At 34.4% G+C, this 21,481-nt stretch overlaps 1 protein-coding gene across 1 annotated transcript in view; it reads left to right on the forward strand.

Annotated features, from left to right (window-relative positions):
- The window catches only part of ULK4 (unc-51 like kinase 4), a gene marked incomplete at its 3' end in the record, with an annotated part of 159,011 nt that overhangs the window by 591 nt on the left and 136,939 nt on the right, over positions 1-21,481 (forward strand). Inside the window, exons 2-15 of the mRNA XM_057381049.1 lie at positions 978-1,178; positions 3,395-3,494; positions 6,546-6,685; positions 8,041-8,200; positions 9,686-9,787; positions 10,578-10,661; positions 11,274-11,349; positions 11,976-12,071; positions 13,841-13,965; positions 14,078-14,147; positions 16,474-16,573; positions 17,012-17,116; positions 19,157-19,217; positions 21,027-21,208. Of these exons, the coding sequence (XP_057237032.1) occupies positions 1,041-1,178; positions 3,395-3,494; positions 6,546-6,685; positions 8,041-8,200; positions 9,686-9,787; positions 10,578-10,661; positions 11,274-11,349; positions 11,976-12,071; positions 13,841-13,965; positions 14,078-14,147; positions 16,474-16,573; positions 17,012-17,116; positions 19,157-19,217; positions 21,027-21,208 (1,539 nt within the window). The remainder of the gene's footprint in view (positions 1-977; positions 1,179-3,394; positions 3,495-6,545; positions 6,686-8,040; positions 8,201-9,685; positions 9,788-10,577; positions 10,662-11,273; positions 11,350-11,975; positions 12,072-13,840; positions 13,966-14,077; positions 14,148-16,473; positions 16,574-17,011; positions 17,117-19,156; positions 19,218-21,026; positions 21,209-21,481) is intronic.

The raw sequence follows: 21,481 nt of genomic DNA on the forward strand, positions 1-21,481 counted from the left end.
GGCTCCCTCCGCCGCCGTCCCTCGCTCCGGGTGCGGGAGTGGGCCCGGGGCAGGGCTGGAACACCCCCGAGATCCCACGGCTCCGTGCCCTCAGCTGCAGGTGGGTCCGGAGGCGGYTGTGTCTCCGGGGGTCGCCGTGCAGCGCCTCAGGCCTTACCGCCCTCCACAGAGTTGGGAGCGTAGGAGATGGAGGATCCTGCACAGCTGGAGCGGTTTTGGCCATTTCCCCGTAAAAAGAGGGAACCGCGTCTCCTTGGTGTGCTGGTCCTGYATCCAGCCCAGGGCAAACGCAGTTTCCCTCGGTGCCTGGAGGCTGCTGCTTCAGGTACTTCTGTGGGGTTTTACACCCGCTTCGCTACAGGTGCTGGTGTGGGAGGCTTTTACAATGGCCTTCTCACACGGCATCTTTTCACTTTTTTTGTCACTTTATTTCATCTCTTTGTACTTTATGTCAAAAGCCAGCTGTTGGAAGTCTGTGTGTYAGAGAAGCTGTGGCTGCCCCATCCCTGGCAGTGTTCAAGGCTTGGTTGAAGGGGACATTGAGTCCCACCTGGTCTGGTGGAAGGTGTCCACGCCCACCACAARAGCGTTGGAACAAAATAATATTTAAGGTCCAAGCCATTTGTGATTCTATGCTCTGTTGGTTTGTGTACTGAAATAAAGGCATAACCCTTACTCTTGAGAATCAAAGGTGGTTCTCTTTTCCCTGTGGCCTCTTGCATTTTTACAGATACACTATTTAGAATTTGTATCTAGTACCCATCTATTATTTTTTCAATGTGTTAAGAGCCTTGAAAGTGTAAAATTCACCTGTTCAAAATTTTGATCACATTTCCTGAGAGAATGTCTTCTGTAAAGTAATTATATTCAATCTTTCTGGAAGTATAGAATCCCTATTCATGATAACTAGATGGGTGGATACTATATATGAATGACAATTAAATTTGAAGGCTTCCCCTTTCTCCTCCTTTTTTTAGGTTTATTCTTTTATGAGACTAATGCCGTATTTCCAGTCTGTTGCCTGTGAAACATCCTAAAGCATGGAGAACTTTGTTTTGTATGAGGAGATTGGAAGAGGAAATACAACAGTTGTTTATAAAGGAAGAAGAAAGGGGACAATTAATTTTGTTGCTGTTATTTGCGCTGATAAATGCAAAAGASCTGGAATAGCAAACTGGGTAAGTAATGGGGTTTTTTTCCTGCTAAATCTGGGAAAAAAATACAGCCTACAAAATTCTTGTAGCGCAGGTCATAGAAAAGTACCACATGCTTCTTTAGATGAAGTTTGTCACTTTTAGATCAACTTCTCWATAGTTTACATTCTTATGCTTTGAATACAGTCTTATTTTAATCTATTTATTTCTTCATCTGATTTTACTGATTTTTAGATCACATACATAAACCGATGTTTACAGTCTTACTGTTTCTTTGATGTGTCAGGAAACTTGTAAAAATAGTTACATGCAGTGGTTTGCTTTATTTTGTTACTAGCAGTGCAAATCCAGTGGTGGTAACTTCTAGTAAACAAACAGTTTCTTACTTAGGAGGAAGAAATTATTTTTTATGAAAGAATGCCAATTAGGCTAAATCATTTCTGTTTTGTGAAACCTTGGCAAAGCTGCTACAGTTAAAAATTTCAAATATTTTATTTCTCCATTAGGTAGGTTTCTTTCTGTGGTGGGTTAACCTTGGCTGGATCCCAGGTTGCCACCAAAGCCTCTCTATCACTCCCYTCTTCAACTGGACATGAGACAGAAAAGATAATGAAAAGCTTATGTGTCAAGAGCCTCACCAATTGCCTTCAGGCAAAACAGACTCGATTTAGGGAAAGTAATTGAATTTACGGCCGGAGTAGGATAATGGGAAATAAAAYKAATTCTTAAATAAATAAATAAATAAAACCTTTCTGCCACCCCTCCTTCTTCCTAGACTCAGCTTTACTCCTAATTTTTTCTCTCTCCTCCCTTGCCAGACATGTGTGGAAATGGGGGGTGGGGGTTACAGTTCATCAGATGCTCTCTCTGTTTCTTTTTCCTCCTCATGCTCTTCTGCTGCTCCAGCTTGGGGTCCCTCCCATGGGAGACAGTCCTCCACCACCTTCTTCCGTGTTGGTCCTTCCCACAGGCTGCAGTTCTTCATGAAYTGCTCCAGCATAGGTCCTTTCCATGGGATGCAGTCCCTCAGAAACAATCTGTTCTGGTATGAGTTCCCACTGGGTTATATGTCCTGCCTGCAAACTGGCATGGGATCCTCTTTCCATGTGTCTGCAGGTCCTGCCAGGAGCCTGCTCCGGCACAGACTTCCCACAGAGTCACAGCCTCCTTTGGGTTTCCAGCTGCTCTGGTGTGGGGTCTGCCACAGGCTGCTGGATTGCTSCTCCACCTTGGGCCTCCAYGGGCTGCAGAGGKGCAGCCTTGCCTCACTGTGCTCTTCACCATGGGCTGCAGGGAAATCTCTGCTCCAGCTCCTGGGGCTCCTGCTGCCCYTCCTTATGCACTGAGCTTGGTGTCTGCAGAGTTGTTTCTGTCACATGTTCTCCCTCCTCTCCCCTGTTGCAGTTGTGCAGGAGTGTTTKCCCCACTTTTAAAATGCTTTCCTGRAGGTGTTGCCACCATCACTGATGGGCTTGGCATTGGCCAGCAGTGGGTTCATCTTGAAGCTGGCTGGGATTGGCTTTGTCAGAGACAGGGGAAGTTTCCAGAAGCTTCTCACAGAAGATCACCCTGCTGGTTACTGAAGCCTTGTCATGCAAACCCGATACAGTTCCATTTTCCGTCTCCTTGCAAAGATCGCTTCTCGGAGCTTTTTGTTCTTAGAAGTGTATTAGTCTTACAAACCACTTGGRGCTACCTTACATACTACTCTAGCAAGAAATACAGGCTTCTGTAGAGATTAGACTATGTAGATATTGTAGAAATACAGATTTGCAGGGTCTTTTGAATGGTTTCCCTTGYCTCATAAGATTAAGAATGATGGAAAAGTTTCTTTTTACTTCCTCTTTCTGTATTATTTGTGTTCCCATTAAAAGAAAACAAARCAGGAGTGCAAGTTTGACTCCAAATTCTGATTTCCATTTTTTTATTGCTTCAGTGGTGCAGGAAGGTTAATAATATTTAAAATTTTGAGTTGGAAAACTTCCTTTTTTCCCCATATTTTAAAAACAGGTGAGTTGGGCAGAATCTGTGGGGAAACTTATGTTTTCTCGATATACATGTAAAACTAAAATATTTGAGTAATAATGTTAGTGCACTAGAAAAGGCGAGAGAACAAGTAGCTAATCTAGAGCAGATTATATTGTTTCTTATTCCCGTGCCTGAAGTCCATATATATATATATATATATATATATATATTTATGTCTTTTCCCACTTAAGTATGTAAAAATTTCCTTCTAGGTTCGTCTGACTCAGGGACTTGCCCATAAGAATATAATGACATTTTATGAATGGTATGAAACAAGCAACAATCTCTGGCTTGTAGTGGAATTATGCACAGGTAAGATAAGATGAAAAGGTAAATGTAACAATGTGAAACAATATGGACCTCCCAGGCAGGTGAAAAAAKAAATCACTTTATTGCAAAAAACCAGGCCTTCTTATGTTGTAAGCCTTTATCAGTTTACATTCTTGTTAATTTAAGCAATCACTCATTGGCTGCAGGCCACTTCCCATCACCTCTCATGCAGTGTCCACGCGTTCTTGTGACCAAAGAGGATCCTGATCTTTGTCCACACACAGGTGCTTATATAACTTGTTTTCTGGCTATGTAACTTGTTTTTGCCTGCGTGTTAGCTGTGTTTCCCAGAGTGCTCTTCAGAGAGAGCAAAAGTGAGCAAAGRCCTATCACTCACTCTATAAGAGTTTTCTTGTCTGCAGCAGGTAAACATTTATAGAATGGATATTTAGAAGAGATTTCTTACATCTTTACAACATATGCTTAGATATCTGAAAAAGCATAATTTTCTGATTATTAACTTGAGAATCCTGTTTRTATATAAAAGTGCTCCTTTTTTTTGCTYTTGATAACRTTTTTAAAAATCAATTGAAATCACWTTTCTCCTCTGCTTCACTGTGTGCATCTTTGAAAAGTTAGTTGGTTTTCAAGAGCTGAAGAGAGATGGCCAGTCAGGGAACAGAAAAGCCAATTGTGAATAGTCAGAGGGTAGCTAAATAAAAATTATTGGAGAAGCTTTCTAAGGACTGACAGCTTTGCTGTTCTCTTTTAAAAGACATCATGGAGCAAATCAACTTAAAATGTACTAATGCCTTAATATTGTTCAAATTAATTTTTAATCAAACGTCAATTCAGCAGCTAAAGTAAATTATATTTAATTTTTTTTCCTATTCAGTGCRAGTATTTTTACTTCCATATGTTAAAAACATAATTTGAGAACTTTAGGAACCCAAAACTGCATTAAAAGATTCACTTAGTTTTGGTAAGTTATTATTGAACTATTGAAGGAATCTTTTAAAGCTTTCTTTAATTGTGATGACTGCATGTTGTAAACTTCTGACAGTATGCTTTCCTCCACATGGAAAGGAAAGAAAAAGCTGATATGCAAGTGAAGCGTGTTAAGATTTTCGCATCTGGAGTTTGTTTGATAGTAAAACTCCATATTACGCCCAACCTTTTTATTTATTCAGAATTCTGTTTGAAAAATTACTGAATAAGAGAATTTTTAAATTCTGAGAAAAAAAGTCAGGTCATTCTCTCAGTGATTAAAAGTGAAGTTAATGGCTCGTATGGAGGCTTTGATCTATTTGCTTAGACTAACTTAGGGGCACATACTTATGTTGCTAGGGGGGCAGCTTTTTCTTATGAAACAATTTTCAGGTGTTTTACCTTGCAGTATCATAGTTTACTGCAAGGCAAGTGTCTTGGAGTTAGCTTACACATAAAATAAGGCATGGATTTCTTATTAATTTTGTTGAAACTTGAAAACTGCTTTTGAAATATGGAAGATTTCTCTCACTTGTCTCCAAGTTAGTTTCTGTTATCAGATGGAGAATATTTCTGTGTTGCTGGTTTCACTATTTTTTTCTTTGTGTKTTTGGCCATATTATGGAATTATTCTATATGTAGTTCTCTAAATTGCATTTTAAGAAATAGTAATTTAACATGATGGAAAATTCTTTACTATAGCTCTGTCATATGAGCTTAGTTTTAAAGGAATGACTGATTTACTAACCAGCATAAAAAGGCTTAGAAATAARATAATTTTAAGATTCAGTACCATTGAATAATTGTGAGATTACTGTAATGACAGACCTTCTGAAAGAAATGACTGATCAAAGGAAAAAAAGTTCAGGAAAATCTACTATGTGATTTGGAATAAMAGATCTAGTATTCTTTTCTATGGAAAGCTTTCCTAATGCCTCTTTCCCTCAGGATCTTAAATTTATGTCTTTTTTTTTTTTTTATCATGTAGGATATAAAAAAACAGATAACCCAGGAAACCTGACATACAGACTGTTGTCTCAGGCAAACAGATTTGGTGCAGGATTAATAAATGATCAAATGGGGCTGAAATAAATTATTTTGGCTGAGATGGAAATGTGGAGTTCAGGGGACTGAGACAGGAAGGAGGAAAAAGAATGAGCGATGAACTTGTGGGAAATGAGATTAGAAGAAAKCCAAGTCCCATKAATATTTAGGAAGGATTCAAATGCRTTGAGTCTGATGACATACCTGAGAATCAGTGGAAAATGACGAAGTAGGTGGTGGTGGTAGAAGGAAAGTTTTTGTAAGGACACAGAAATGGTAACAACCAGCAGGGAGGCGCATAGAGAGTGAGTGTAAAGCCCAGTAAAGAATAGAGGTGGTAGAGGATATATGTGAGGGATATTTGGAAGACTTTGTAAGGGTAATCTGATCAGAAACAAAGGAAGGGTTAGTTGGAACTTAATAAAGAAGAAGACTGGTGATTTTGGAAGGACAGAGGAGGATCTCATGTTAGGATAAGAAGTCCAGAGAGCTGTGATTAAGACATAATCCTAAGCTGGGCTTTGTGTGAGAAACCTATAATGTGAAATTCAACAAAATAATTTACCTTTTGGACATTGTTGACCTCAGAACTTTAGGCTATGACTGTTTTACTATTTCTGTTGTTTCTGAATTCAACAGTGGAAAGTTCCCTGCCCTTAGCTTTAGCAATTGTTCACAGAAGTTGATAGCCTGGTGTTGGTATTATTTATTCTTTTAACTTACGCAGCAGGAATCTGGTGAAGGAATTTTAATAAAAGCATGGGTACTATTACACTRTGAAGTGACACAGTTTCTGGATTTATTTTTTCTCCTGTTTCCATTGTAAAATAATATTGAAGTAATTTTGAAGTCATGCACTCWATTTAATTCCAGACAAAATTTTGTTACAGTATTGAAAATAGTTTTGTGTACATCTTGGATATTTTAAGTATTAGATAAAAAGAAATGTGTTTAATATCTACTTGTAATGAGATTTCATTGACATCTTTTGAAGAAGTTTATGTAATCGGTATTTACTTGTATGACATCTTTATACACATTTGCTGATTATGTGTATTTTAGGTGGTTCTCTGGAATCTGTCATTGCTCAGGACAAACGTCTACCAGAAGAAGTGGTGAGAGAATTTGGTGTTGAGCTGGTTACTGGTTTATACCACATTCATAAGCATGGAATTATCTATTGTGAATTGACACCTGGAAAGGTGAGGAGGGATATTATCTGTAGGGACACTGGATGTTACTTTCCATACCATCAGCATTTATTTTATTAGTTGTATTTTACTGTTTGGAAGAATCTTACCTCAGTTGGGAGGTCAGTTGAGTTTTATAATATATGTGAAGACAATCAGAGACAAGTCTGTAGCTTGAATATTTTATGATGTAATTGATTTCTTTCCTTGGTGTATGTCTGATACAATGTGATATATTCTTTTTGATATGGTGTRCTGGTTTAATTKAAWGAAGGATTTTAGTTCTCTGTCCTTRGRCATGTAAATTTGTTGCTATTCTATCATGCTGCAAAATAYTTTGCAGTCATGGAAAATGCTCATGAGGGAGTAAAGTTAGCAGAAGTTTCTTTGTTTGAAGTTCTCTTGTTTGCAGATGCCACGTAAATGATCATCTTATTCCTGTACAAAAATACAAATCTTTTCTCCTGTTTAGTTTCTGTCTGTGTAGTTTCTCATTGTATATGTGCATGTGTAATTTATGTAGAGGTTGGCCAAAGCCTGTAATTGTTTTTAATTCATGCAGTCAGCAGAATATGCCTATAACAAAAAATTTTTGCTTAACAGTGATTTTTTTGGACCTTGATCTGTAAGTGATCAAGTTGCCATTCTCTGAATCTTGAGTAAAAGTTTCCACAAGTCTACTAATTTCCTGTTATCTGTGGACCCAAAAGCACTAAAAACTAAATAAAACATAATGTAGATGACTCAGTAGTCTTCTAAAGAAGAATGTTGCTGTAAAGTGCTCATTTGAACAGAAAGTAAAATGCTGAAGTTAAGGCTGCCTCTGTGCCCTATTCCCTGTTTCTGGCAGAATGSTCTATTTCTCCTAACAAGGTTTTTGGGATTATGAAGTTTTTAATTGCAAGAATATGCAGTGATTGACCAGAGAAAACTGTCATCATCATTGGACAAAATCTGTGGAAATTTCTGCTAAATAAAATTAGAAAAATTTGGTTTGTTTTTTTTTTCTCAGTTGAAGCTATGTTTGGTTTTACTAGACTTTTACTTTCCTGTGCAGTTTTGCTCTGCTTTCTTTTCCCTAGTAGCATTGTTTATTTAGATTTAATAATGAGTAAGCAAATGTGTACATTGAACCTCTTAAGAGTTCTGTTGGGATACTTTTGATTATAAGAAAAAAGACAGTATTGGCATTGACTTAAAAGAAAAACTTTAGTGTTTTTGGTTATAGCGATCATCTCTATGTAAAAAATGGTTTGAGATAATTTATTATAAAAATAATTACAATTTCATACTTCATATTGGAAATTTCAGCAGTCATCAGTTTTAGTATATGATACTAGCATATTGGATTTTGTTTGTTTTAATAGATTCTACTGGAAGGGTCTGGCACTTTGAAATTCAGTAGCTTTTGCTGGGCTAAAGTGGATGGTGAAAACTTGGAAGAATTTTTTGCTTTAGCTGTAGCTGAAGAAGGCGAAGATACTAATGAAAACACTCCACAAAGATTCTTTAAAAATATAGTTCGAGGTATGAGATTTTTAGTAGCCAGAGCTAACTTACACCAATGAGGCAGAATGGAAGTTGAAAAATCAATGATTATGGTAAAGAAAAATTATTTAGAATTAATCCTGTTTTGTCTTTGAAAAGTTTGAGCTATGGAATTATGGACTTTTTAAAAGTCTGTGTTGCAGATGCTCTCTGTAAGGTTTGGAACTAAGTTCCTTTAAGTTAGTGTTAAATATACACAGAAAAGTTGGGAAGTACTACATGGAGCTACTGCTTCTTTCATTGGGGACAGCAGCTGCACTGCTGTACTTTCATTGTCCTTTYTGATGCACATGGCTTAAGTTATTTCTCATTCGAGGTCAACTGTTTCACTACCTTGAATGATAATTTCATTTAAAATTACAGGTCATTGTGCTTCAGTTTTAACAGGCAGATCKATACAAATGCAATAGATTGCACATACTATGTTATTTTTTCATTGACTTAGAACAATTCAGGAAATTGTTTTTAATCTTCTGAATCTTTTATTAGTCGTTATCTTGGAATAKCTCACAGACCTCACTTTCCAAGATAATGATGTCTCTTGTATCAGTTACTTTGATCAGAAACAATGGAATTCTTGCTAATATTTTATGAGAACAAAGAACATTTTCCTCACTGTCTCCTTCTGAAAGTCCATACTGGAAGATCAGGTCTTTATTCAGGAAGAAATACAAATCTAATCTCTTTCCTGTTGCTCTTCAGAACAGCTGTTTTGATATGTATGGTAATGACCTTTAGTCACATAAAATTTTTTTTAAATAACAAAAGAATCCAAAATAAACTTTAAAAGGAATTGACATTTTTACTGAGTTCGTGTAATTGTTTTAGAGATTTTTGAGAACTGATGGAAACTACTGTAGAAATAGAAACTGTATTTCTTTCCTATATCAAACACAAAAGATTTGGGAATAAGATGCTATAATTTGGTATGTGATGTTTCCATAGTGTTTTAATGGGAAAAGTGCCATAATCATTTAGATCAGTGATTTCTTTGGCTAGCTACCCTGTTTTTTGTAGTAGAGCTTTCTAAGTCTGTGAAAGTTCGTTTCTTGGGACAGCTTTAAAAAAAAAAAGAAACCCCAAATCTGATATAACATAATTATTTCTTTTCCTCACATGAGAATGGTTTACCATTCTGCCCAAATTGCTTGGTTYTGAAAGCTGTTAAAGCAAATTAAAACATTCTTTGCATTAATCACTGTTTTTGAAAAGTGCAGCACAAGTCAGTTTGGTTAAYAGAAGTGAAATAAACAAAGTAGCATATACAATCCTAAATAATCCAGTCAAAGTATAGGAGAGAAGTTCCTTTGAAACTATTTRCATTTGCTGTTTCAGTTTTCTTACATGTCAAGTGAAGATTGCCTCTAACTCACTGAAGTTTGGAGGCAAAGTGTGAAATGTTGAAAAGCATGAATGCTGAGTGAATAATTCAAGTGCATTAATTATACATACTGTATTTTGTAGGCTTTCCAGTCTACACAGCTCCTGAAGTTATAAAGGGAGACAACTTCTGCAAATCCAGTGATCTGTGGTCCCTGGGATGTTTACTTTATGAAATGTTCTCAGGTTGTAAGTTTGTATATATATTTATTATCTGTGATAATGGAAACATAGGTCATAATCCCAGAGTAAATTCTTATTAATTTTCTTGAGAAGTTAGGACATTGAAAAACTTGAGACAGGTTTTGAAGATTTCTTGAAGAACATACTGACTGTGCTTAAAAGTCAAAAAAGGTGTCTTTTCTGCAATAATCTGGTGAAACAATACTGTTAAGTGGTCCTTTTGAAAACAATAGCAACCAACATGTAAGGTTTAAGTACTATGATTTAAAATTATGGCACCCCTTGAATTCTGACAGTGTAATGTTTTTAATCTCCTTATTATTTAACTCTGTGTGCAGTATTTTAACCTTTGAAAGAGAAAACTGCCTCATTATTGTAAAGCTAGAGTAATTTGTTTCCCTGCAGATAAGGTATCCATTAGCTGCAGCTGGAARGAAGCTTCATCACAGAAGAGAATTACACTGTAACCTTCTTAAACCGTAAACAAAATGCTGATCTGTTGCATCAACACAGTAAMACAGATACTGAGATTTCTGCCTTTTCCTGTTGTCTCATTGCTGATTCATACAGGGCTGCTGTGGTCACCTCTATCAAGCCATCTTTGGTGCCTTTTCTGTTCATGATAAAAGAATTTAATCCAAGGTTTTGAAATTAAATTGCCAAGRAAATTGATTAATACTACTCGAGCCAAGGTTGTTTACTTCTTTGGATTCTTCCTTAGGAAAATGATAAATCATTGCACCTTACAATCATTTTGGAGTTTGCCTAATCKGTGAAACATTTCTGTTTTTAGGAAAACCACCATTCTTCTCAGAAAGCCGTTCTGAATTAATTGAAAAGATTTTATCTGAAGATCCATTGCGACTAGGACCAGAGGGTAGGATTCTGTTATTCTTTAATGGATCAAATCACAGTAATACTTACAAAGTTGAAGTTTTGTTTTGCCCTTTTTCTTCTGAGGTTGATTGCAGGAATCAGTTGTCTGAAGTGGATGTTAACAATGCCTTCCTGTGGTAATTCCCTGTAGTGATGAATACTTGTTTCCCTTTTGACAGAGGCAGTTATAATTTGCTTTTAATTGTTAACGCTAAATCTACCTACTGGGATTGAATTTTTGATCTTGGTCATTCTGGGCATCGGTGTTCTTCGCAGAGATCCTTATACATTAGTGGCTCTTTTTCAACTGAAGCAGATTTTTGCTCCACTTAATTTCTTCCTAATGGCTATCKGATATTTGGAGGGTGCTTTCTAAAAAAAAATGTTACGAACAATTTAATTGGTTTGATGACCAAGCATTAGGAGTTTTTTTTTTTGTTTTGGGGCTTTTTTTGAGGATTCTTTGAAAGATTCTTTATACATTGAGGTTTTTTTCAGATGAAATTACTATAAAGAAAATTTTTTAGCATGATCTGTAAGTAATAGCGTGGTTTACATTGGGTGATGTTTGTTTTTGCTGTCCAATACTGATCTTAAGTGCTTCTTTTTACAGATTCTTCTTTTCACAAACCTTCTGCTGAGTTCATCAGTTTGCTTGATGGGTTACTTCAGAAGGATCCTCAGAAAAGGTAAACTGCCCAATCCACGACAGCTGTTTATGTTGTCACCTCTCAAGAAAATAATTACTGTGATACTGTATGTATAGTATTTTGTAGACAACAAAGAATGCAAAAAAAAAAAAAAASCCATTCCTCATATAGAAGAGCAAACTGTGCTTTTTCTTATATGACAGTATATGGAGTTAAAGTTTTTATTAAGTGCATCTTTTTTTTTTTAATTTTTGTCCGTGGTGCTAAAAAGATACCTTTGTAATAAAATGATAGGCAGTTTAGAATTGGATAGCTTTGCTTTCYCAGAGCAATGGGTGCATGCATTTTATTGGGCTTTGACTTACACCTGATAGAGTTACATTGTTAAATAATTTAAGGCTATAATTTATAGGGTATGTCAGATAATTTACATGTGGGATTGACTCTGCAGTTTCCTTCATTCTTATTCTCATACCTCTGTTATGTGAATTTTCTATTCTGATTTAAGGCAAAAAGTTTGTCCTGTAAGAAAATTTACTTGTTCAAATAAAAGCAGACAACAGGATTAATTGCTCTGTAGTTTTACTGGGTTCAAAAYATAGACTGGGATGTCTCTGTGGAGCTGTACTTAGCCACTGCTCTTACTGTTTGCTGCTTTTCAAAAGGCTGAATTGGGCAGACCTATTGCGGCATCCATTCTGGAAAGGATCCCTTAGCCATTGTGGTGGTGATTCTGCAGACAGACAGGGCACAAGCTCGAGGTACTGAATGTTCCAAGAGGATTTCTTTTTAATAAATATAAACACAGATAAAAAATATTTTATTATGCTTGTCTATAAATTTTATAAATTTTGAACTTTCCTTAGAATTTTCATGTATTAATGAATGGAGTTTTATAATGTTCAGTGCATGGTTTTGAATGTTTAGGAATTGTATTTTCCTGTTAGTGTGTTTCACTGTCCATTCACTTTCAACAGACTCCTTCCTGCTGGCTATGAAATGCGTTAAAATTCCCTTCTGATCTAAATGCTCTCATTTTTATTTATTTGTTTATATGTTATATAATACTGTTGTATGAATCTGACTTACAAAAGCTTTAAAAAATTTTAGAATCTTATAAATACGGGTCAGTTTTATCTTTAGTGATTTTTTTTGTTTGTGTTTATACGTTAAGCTTAGAGCATCACAAAGCCTATCAGTGCAGCATCTTAGAGCTCTGSTTCAGCTTATAATCTTGCAAATGCAGCTGACCCATATTCTTTGCTTATGACATAATGCATTAATCTAAATAGTAGGGCTTTTTTTCTAAATTTGTAATACCACTGCTACATATGCAGAAAGGCACAAACCTTTGGTGAAAGTTGTTTCTATGTATTAAAAAGTTAGGCTTCTTCTAAACTCTTGTTACCCYGCTGGTTTTTGTGTTTCTAATTTTGAATTAGGATGTTTTACATTGTTTTGTTCTAAATATTTGGAAGATACTTCAGGTTCCAATCTAGGGAACTAATGTCAAAATAATTGTAGGATGCTGAATGTTTTTTGTTATATCTACTTTAAAATTTTCTCTCATGTTGTTTAATACCTATTTCTGATACCAATGCTGCAGTATTTTTGTTATTAATGTTTATTATAGTTTGAGATACAGCTATTTGTCTTTAATTTTATGACTGCTTTCACCTGCAATAAGAAACTAATATTAAAAGTTTATACTGTGAATTAAGATTTTATTCAAGATTTTAGCAAGACTTATGTCAACATCCTGATAGTGCTTATTTTGGGGAATTTTCAGAGAACGTGAGGAATCTTAATCTCCTACAAAATACTGGGCTATCTGGCCATACTCTTGAGGTTTTTCTAATGCCTCTGAAATATCTGCTGATGTATGCACTAATTGACTAATCGACAAATGTAAAACATTGGCTTGAGATGTAAAGAAAGCTCAATACTCCCTCTTTCCAACTGTGAGGCTCATGTATCTATTTTCTTTACAGTGTGGGTTGGATTAATATTTGATATCCTGGAGAGCCTTCATGAAGGTTTTATGACCCAGTTCCATGTGAATAATATAAGGACATGTTAAAGAAACCCCAAACAACCAAAAATCAATAAAATTGCATTTAAATGTGACATGTAAATCATTACACACACAAAAAAAGTAGTTTTGATCTAGGCTGCAGGCTTCATTATTAGGGATAGGTTTGTTGTGGCTTTTTCYTGTGAAGATTAAAATGTCTGTAATGCTTTTAATATTTCTTTAGTATCCCTTGTATTATGGAGAAATAATTTAACTTTTCTAATGTCTTTCTTTTAAGTTCTAATGATARTGAGAATTTTTAATGTTCTCCAAGTCATTTGGTGTAAACTTATGTTTCATCATTGCCATTACCAATATTAAAATTATGTGCAGCACATATTTCAAGAGTATGTCGTTCTAGAGAATGATAGCTAAACTGTGTGCTAACAATTGCAACAGATAATGGATATGATCCCTTTTCTTTTAAATCTGTAATTAATATAATTTATTAAACAGCAGGGAAGACACAGAGTCATCAGTTTCTTGGAGTGCCAAAGAGTCAGTGGATGCTCATAAAAATCTAGATAACCTGTCATCCTCCAGAGCATGTCTTAAACCACCAAGCAGTTCTTTCAAAATAGGTAATATTGCTCATTATGTTACTTTATTTTATCAATCCTACTAACATGCTTATTCCCTATATTTTATTTGATTTTAACCTCTRAATGCAAGTTCATGTTCTCTTTTCRGTAGAAACTCAGACTGAGTTGCGTCCCAAAAGTGTAGTTGATGGTGAATCAAATGAATCCATATTTCTTCTCAGGTATGAAAACCACCTTGAAATCCTGTATGTTTGGTGTTGCAATTTTCCCCCCCCATTGTCTCTTCAAACATTTTATTATTCTGTCTGTAACATTATGTCTGTGTCTCCTTTTGAATTTTCTATTACCAGTTACTAAATATTAAAATACATTTGAAGAGTTATGAAAGCAGTGTGTGTAGTTAAAGTTTATATGATTTTATTATTCTCATTTTTGAAAGTAAACTTTTGATTTCTTAGCTGTCTAAAAAGAAAAAACTATTTAAATTTTTTTTCTTACATATATATATTTATATGTTTATATATATAATGTATATATATAAGAACATGCTTGGAGTATGATTGCTTTAATACATAAGAATAAGCATTCAGAATAAGATCTGCCTGCAGCTTTTCATTACAAGCTATTGGTAACAGTCCATTAAGTACCACATGGGTATTAAATAAAAAAAATAATGACTGGTGCTTTGTTTTAGTTGAGGCCTGATTGTGAAACTTTGTACTAGCTATCAAGCCAAGAAGATTGTCTAGTGAAATACTTTTCTTATCAACATCAAACAGAAATATTCCAGTTTGAAAATACTTTTTTAAGGTTCTTGCATAACCTGAAATAGGACTTTTGTGCCCTATACTGTGTACGAAAGTTATTTCAGTTGGTTTTAATGAAGTATTACTTATCTCACTTATAACTTATTGTCACAGCTAAACACATATTATTAGTAGTTTCAAGTAACATTTGCTTTGGCAATCTGCTGAAAAGARAGGCTGCAATGATATTAAAAACTGTATAACATGTAATCCAAATAATACTTCTAGCAACATAATTTATTTATAAGTACATTTATTGAAATAGAAAATTTGAAATGTAATATAACCAAAAAAAAAATCTGTTCTGAAATTCTCTTTGCTTCAATGATATAACTTCTGAAAGCAGTCTAWGTGATGTCTAGTAAAGTAATAAAACACTGAAGTGAGAGGAGCTTGCTGACCTGGCACTTGGCACCACAACTCACTTAGCTGCTGGAGGTGTTAATTGGCTTTTAACAGCAGTGGCTTCTTCTACTTGGACAAACAGAATAGATCTCATTCATTTTAACTWGTTTAATTCAACAATCTCTTGTCTTATTTTAAACTGAGAAGCCGTCTGGCAACTGAAAAAATAGGTACTATTTTCTGGATCTCAAACATATATAAAACCATATTAGTTGAATTAATTTAAAAATAATTAACAAATCTACATGTTTTGAACCATGTGGCAAYTYAGAATAATTTGTCCAGCCTCCAGCTAGAAACCATACTTTTTTTTAGTTTAGGAATTAAAATTCCAAGCAGATCCTGATACATTTTTTTTTAGCATAAGAATTAGGATATATCATGTATTTTAATGTAGGTAATATTTTGACATTCCTTCATTGTATCCCTTAAATTTAAATTTTGTTGAAAATAGATGGAAGATGGGAAMAGTTTTGTTAGTCATTTGTTTACTGATTTCCTGGGTGTCTTTAATTTTGTTTAGTGTTTGTATTTTTAATTTAGTTGTTTTTTTCTAATAAAGGAATCAGATTTGCAACTAAATATGTCTATTACTATCTGCTAATCAAGAAAATATGTTCATTCAAAATCGTTGATTTWACTAGTTTCCTGGCCTGCAAATAATAATAATTCTAAAGTTGATTTTAAATGCTTTAATTTAAATTAATGTGCACTATAAACCCCAACTTCACTCGCAGATTTACGACAATTGCAGCTTGGCAGTATTCTGGTCTCTTCTTTCTTCATTTTCCAATTAGCAGATAGGATTAAAAAAAAAAAAGTAAAAGGTAAATCCAGTTCAAAAAATTTGAATCCAAAATCCAAATTTTGATCCACAAAAATTAGAAGTTTTTAATTCTTATTACTTAGCCAAGACATAAGATAATAAGATAAAATAAATTTCAGTTTTTTGTCAAGTTAATTCTTTTCATCTATTTTTTTGTTAGGAGTTAAGATAATTATGGGTTAGTACCCAGTTTGTAGATATATTATGGCTGAGAAAATAATCAAATTACATTCATTTAAAAATTGCAACAAAGTACCATCTTCCCATTTCCAACTGGCAAACTAACCCTAACCTTGTCAGAACACATTTAAATAAAGAAAATACGTGTTTAGTTGATGGATCAGGCGTAGTGTAATTTAGATTAGTAAATAGTGTAATTCAAATTAGTAAATTTGAAAATTTACTGTAAGGCATGAAAGTTTCAAAAGAGCAACAAAAAGTATTTTGCAAGGAAACTTGATCTGCAGTCTTTATTGGTTTTTAACAATTTTTTTCTYACTTTTGCTGAAGTTCTCGTCCCACCCCTAGAACTAACTCTGCAGTAGAAGTACATGATGCTACTACTGCTCCAGTCAAAAATTCTTCAAAAGAAAATTCGTGCTTGAAAAAAGTGAGTAGAAAGTTTATATTTAAGGATGTCGATATCTCTATAGTTAGAATATTAACCTGAAGTCTGTGGCAAAGTCAACTTTCTTTTGCATCCTTCCATAATTAACAGTGTGCAAGTTGTTCGAAAAAAAATATTTGCAGGATGTAGGAGTTAAGAAAGATTCTTAGTATCCGTTTTTGCCCCTGTGCATAGAAGAGATGTTATCTTCTTTCTTCTCAGTCTMTATTTTGATCCATTGCTTTTTCTTCCAATATATTTCTCTTACCATAATTTTTATTTGGTCCTATCTGCTATTACATAAATAAAAAGCAAGTTAGAATATGTTTCCATGGCCAGACTGTGTGGTATAATGTTGAAATGAAATATTTTATGAATAAMCATGAATTAASTCTTTTTTGATWCTAAACAGTTTTTAAGAAAACSTTGTTCTTGTTTTAGGCTGAAAAYATGTGCTCAAGTCGGCCAGATATGGAGTCAAAATTGAAAGAGCTCATTTACACTGAATCTGATCTTATCGTGACACCAATCATTGACAATCCAAAGGTATAGCAAAATAAAATATAAGATTCAGGAACTTGTGGAGGCTATTTTTGCAGATACATTTTTAATCAGGGTGAAACTACTTTCCTGTATTTTATAGTTCTTATTTTAGAGCAGTTCCACCCAGTTATCTGGCAAGACCTCATGCAATTTTTTGGCAGTCTTTATAATCCTATTGTGTTACTRATTTGGAGGAACAAGTTATTTTGGGATTGAATAATAGTATTAAATAATAYCTTACAAGCAATCAAAGCTACTAAATGCTGTGTTCAATGCTTTTGTAGATTTGTTTTCTGATAACTTGCTTTGATATCTCTTACTTAAATGAACACAAAACTTTAGTTTGTTATACTCAAAACAAAGCCATCTATGAAGCCTTCTAGATTAGGAGTTAGACTTYTACAGAATAACTTTTGTTACTCTTTAGACTCCAACTGTGATAATGTTTCTATTAAATATGAATTTRTTTTTTCTCCAAAAGAACACCTGAGGTTACAAGAAATGTCCATCCTATTTCCATCATATGGATTCTAATGTGCTAACAGTTTGTAATGAATCTCCTGAGCAGGGATCTGATGCTTGTTTGACAATAAAGAGAAAACCAAAAAAGAATCAGAGCTATGTTCTGCAATGACAATGTAATGTGCATTTATAGGCATTTTATACCATTTGTAGTATTGGTAGAAGGGATGATAGGCAAGAGCCCCTTTCGACTTCCTTTTGTTTCTGTGCTAGAAAAAATGAAGCAATCTTAGCAACTTTACTCAGTAAATAGCAGAAGGAGAATGCAACATTTTTCATTGGAAATGAGCATCTAAAGTCATTAGGAATGTCTTACAGATTTTGGTTGCTGAATGTCTTACAGATTTTAGTTGCTATTTTAATGGATTTCTTAACACTTGCAAAACCTAAAAATCTTATACAGCTAGAAAAAGTAACTACCAATAATATTCTTTTAATATAATTGGGGTCACAGATATTGTTCCTAGTGGAGAATTTCAAACGTAATTATGTGTTTGAATGCTACCACTGTTAATTTCTCAGGACTCTTGACACAAAACCTGCTTCTCTTCTTACAAGTATAAGAGATGAGGTTAGGGGTTGGTGCACATACTGATGTGCACATGTAGACTAACCTCCTTACCATGCAGTGTCAGACTCAGAATGAATGCAAAATAGCCCACWAAGTTCCAGGGACATGTAATCAGAGTCACTGCCTGCTTGGTGATGACTCTTTAGTCTGCTTTTCAGGCTAAAGGATGATACTGACACCGGGTAAATCAGAGGAGCTTGCAATTTGATCTCCTGGAAACGGATTAAYTAGGTGCTGGCAGAATCTTAAAAGCTGAAATGTCATCTTATATTGTAARATTTCCCTGTGTTCTGAGGATCTGTGTAATTTAAGACTTCTTTTAGAAAATAGCTTTTTACTTACACTTAGACTTCATCTGTCAAATGCTAAATTCCACTACACAGTTGCCTTTAAAAAAAATCTTTATTTACTGAATATCACACTCAAATGTTTAGTTACTGAGCAATCATCCAATTTCATGTTCTACCAGAAAATTATGTTTTTGCAGGGAAAAAACTCCACAACTTATGAATGATTATCTGTTGATAATATGACCTTTTTATACTGGAATGGTCTAGTGCATACATATATTTACAGTATGGAAATGAATTGCTAAAACTTTCGGTGAGCTGCCAACTGTTTAGTTCCTTTTGGTATTTGCAGTATCAACTGCAAGTATTTTTCTGCATACAAGCAAGAAAAAAATGTAAAATGAAAAAATCCTGCAATTTTTTAATCCCATTTTAAAAAACACTTAAATGGAAATACTAGCAATATAAGTATATAAAAAACATAGGGTTGCTTGGAAGAAATGCATAGTAGAAAACAATGGAAAATTTCTCAGTAATGACTAATAGTATGTRCACCCATCCTGTACAAATTTTACATCTTTGTGTTCTCACATTTAACTGCTTAGAGATTTTCTAGAAATGTGTTAAAACTGGTTGTAATGTATTTGTTTATTTTCCCAGATAATGAAGCAAGTACCAGTTAGATTTGACTCAAAAACTTTACATATACCAGCACATTCAGGTATGGGTCTGCTGAAGATTTTAACAAGTTCTCCATGTGCTGCTGTAACTTGCTATCATAAGACCTTTACCCTTCCTTTGTAGGTTATAAATGCTCACAGTTTCAGAACTCTTAATTTTTCTGAAGCTGAAGTTGTAAATGCAATGTTTTTAGCTRGACCAATTTTGAGTTGCCTTTTCAAGTATGAACAGTTAAATGACAATCCTTTCTCTTCTGCCTCCTTGAGTTACATGCTCAAAAGCCCATGCTGAAAAACTTCTGCCATGAGACAGTTACCAGTGTTTTAGTGTGAGAAAACCAGTGTATTTTTTCCAACTGACAGATTTAAACTAAAGTATTCAACGAAATATATTAAAATTTCACAAATGCAGGGGAACAAGTGGCAACAGTTTCTTAAAATGTGCAATGTTGATCAACTACAATACTGGGCAGCCTTGCCAGTATTAATAATWTTATTTAATCATGAAATGTTGTGGCACTCAGGTCCCAAAAGATAATACAAAGTTTTTTTGGGTTTGTCTTTTTGTTGTTAATTTTCAATGTCTAGAAACATTTCTGAAAACTAAAGTCTGTTCATTGTCATGAGTGTAACATTTCTTCCCTTGGAATATTTTCGCTAGTCTTTTTGAAGAGAATGCTGGGCTGTGCTTGAAGAGGGATATCAGCCAGAAATGTAGTCCTTCTACAATTCACATAGAACCTCTTTCTATGCATAAGAGTTCATATTTTCTTTCTTTGAAAAATGCATTTGAAGAGCTAATTTGTTGAAAAAGAATTATAGTTGGAAAGGAACACAACATCCCTCAATCTCCCAGTCAAGACTGTAACAGAAAATATTTTTAATTTGGTTCATCAAAAAAGCATCAGATTCCACTGCCTAAGGGGAATATTGTATTTCATATTGCATTTGAGTAGTTAGCACACTGATGTTCTGATATGCTTAACTGTGGTCAGTATTTATTTAATAAGGGACAGTGGTTTTTGTTGTTGAAAGGCTTTCAGAGTTGTAGCTTTTTTCTGGACACCTTTCTGATTGGTTTTGAAGGTACTGAATTTGATGCTGCATTAGAACGTGCTGTTACTTAAGTGTGAAATTGGCATAAAAGACAGAAAGCATGCTTTTAAATATTCTATATTGGAGCATATCAGGATGGCAGAGACATTATTAATAAATAACCAAAACTGAGGGAATGTATGGCTGCTAGATTGAAATTAACTGTTGAGCTTGATGGGGAAGTCTGAAAAATCTCGATTCGTGTGCAGTGGTCAATGAATTGAACCACAGGATATATGTTAATGGTCCAAGTGACTTGATTTTTTGGTGTTCCTTCTGAAGTCATCCATGTTCTGATTTGCTAAGGCTTAGCTGGGTGGAGTGATTATACATGTTTTTGGTTTATTAATTGTGAGGGGAGTTCAATGACTTTTGTTAGGTTTTACCTCAAATTTCCTTTCAGGAAACCGCACTTACTTAGTAAGAATTAGTAATGATGGACAGCTGCTGCCTTTTCTAAACATAATGCTAATAAATGTTTCCTTTAATGAAGTCAAAGGCCTTAGCWGGTTTGCACTTTCAAAAATGTGTTGAGGCTTCTGTTTATGACTATTTATCCTTTGTTTCTCTTCTGACTTCCTTTTTGATTTTTATAATCCAAATTCTAACCTGCTTCATTAATATTTTAAGTACTAAAATTATAAATAGATACAAACATTGGAACTTACTTATTCATGTTGATGTTACTTTGTAGTGTGTTAAAGTAACGTCATAGATCCATCATCTGTAACTATTTATTTTCCTTTTATGGTTAGTTGAGAAGTTGTCATCTATGAAAGACATGGACTGGAATAACTTCTTGAAACGAGTGTGYTCCCTGCTTGATTCCAGCGAGAAGAATACAGGAGTAGCACGTTCTAAATTAAACTTACTGTACTATCTGGGTACTTTGGCTGTCCACAAGGAGACTGCAAGCAGGCTACTTTGCTCTCAGCTGGTAAATAATAAAACTTCGAAGGATTCAACATACTTAACACATTTGCCATTGTATCAAAAATTTCTTAGTTATATTTGAAGAAATCAGTGGTGTGCTGGCAAAAATATGATGTTAAATTAAATAAAAAAATGTTAAATTCTGTGTCAGGTTTTTTAAAAGARCTGAGGGAAACTAATTCTTTCTCTTAGATTTCAGATACATTTACATAGTTCTGTTGTATTAGGAAAAAAGTAGGGTTAAAAACTAACCTTCATAGAGAGTGAAAAATAATAT

This window comes from Malurus melanocephalus, unplaced genomic scaffold (assembly GCF_030028575.1).
Source record: "Malurus melanocephalus ecotype Western Australia unplaced genomic scaffold, MMel_1.1 scaffold_489, whole genome shotgun sequence".
Classification (NCBI taxonomy): domain Eukaryota; kingdom Metazoa; phylum Chordata; class Aves; order Passeriformes; family Maluridae; genus Malurus; species Malurus melanocephalus.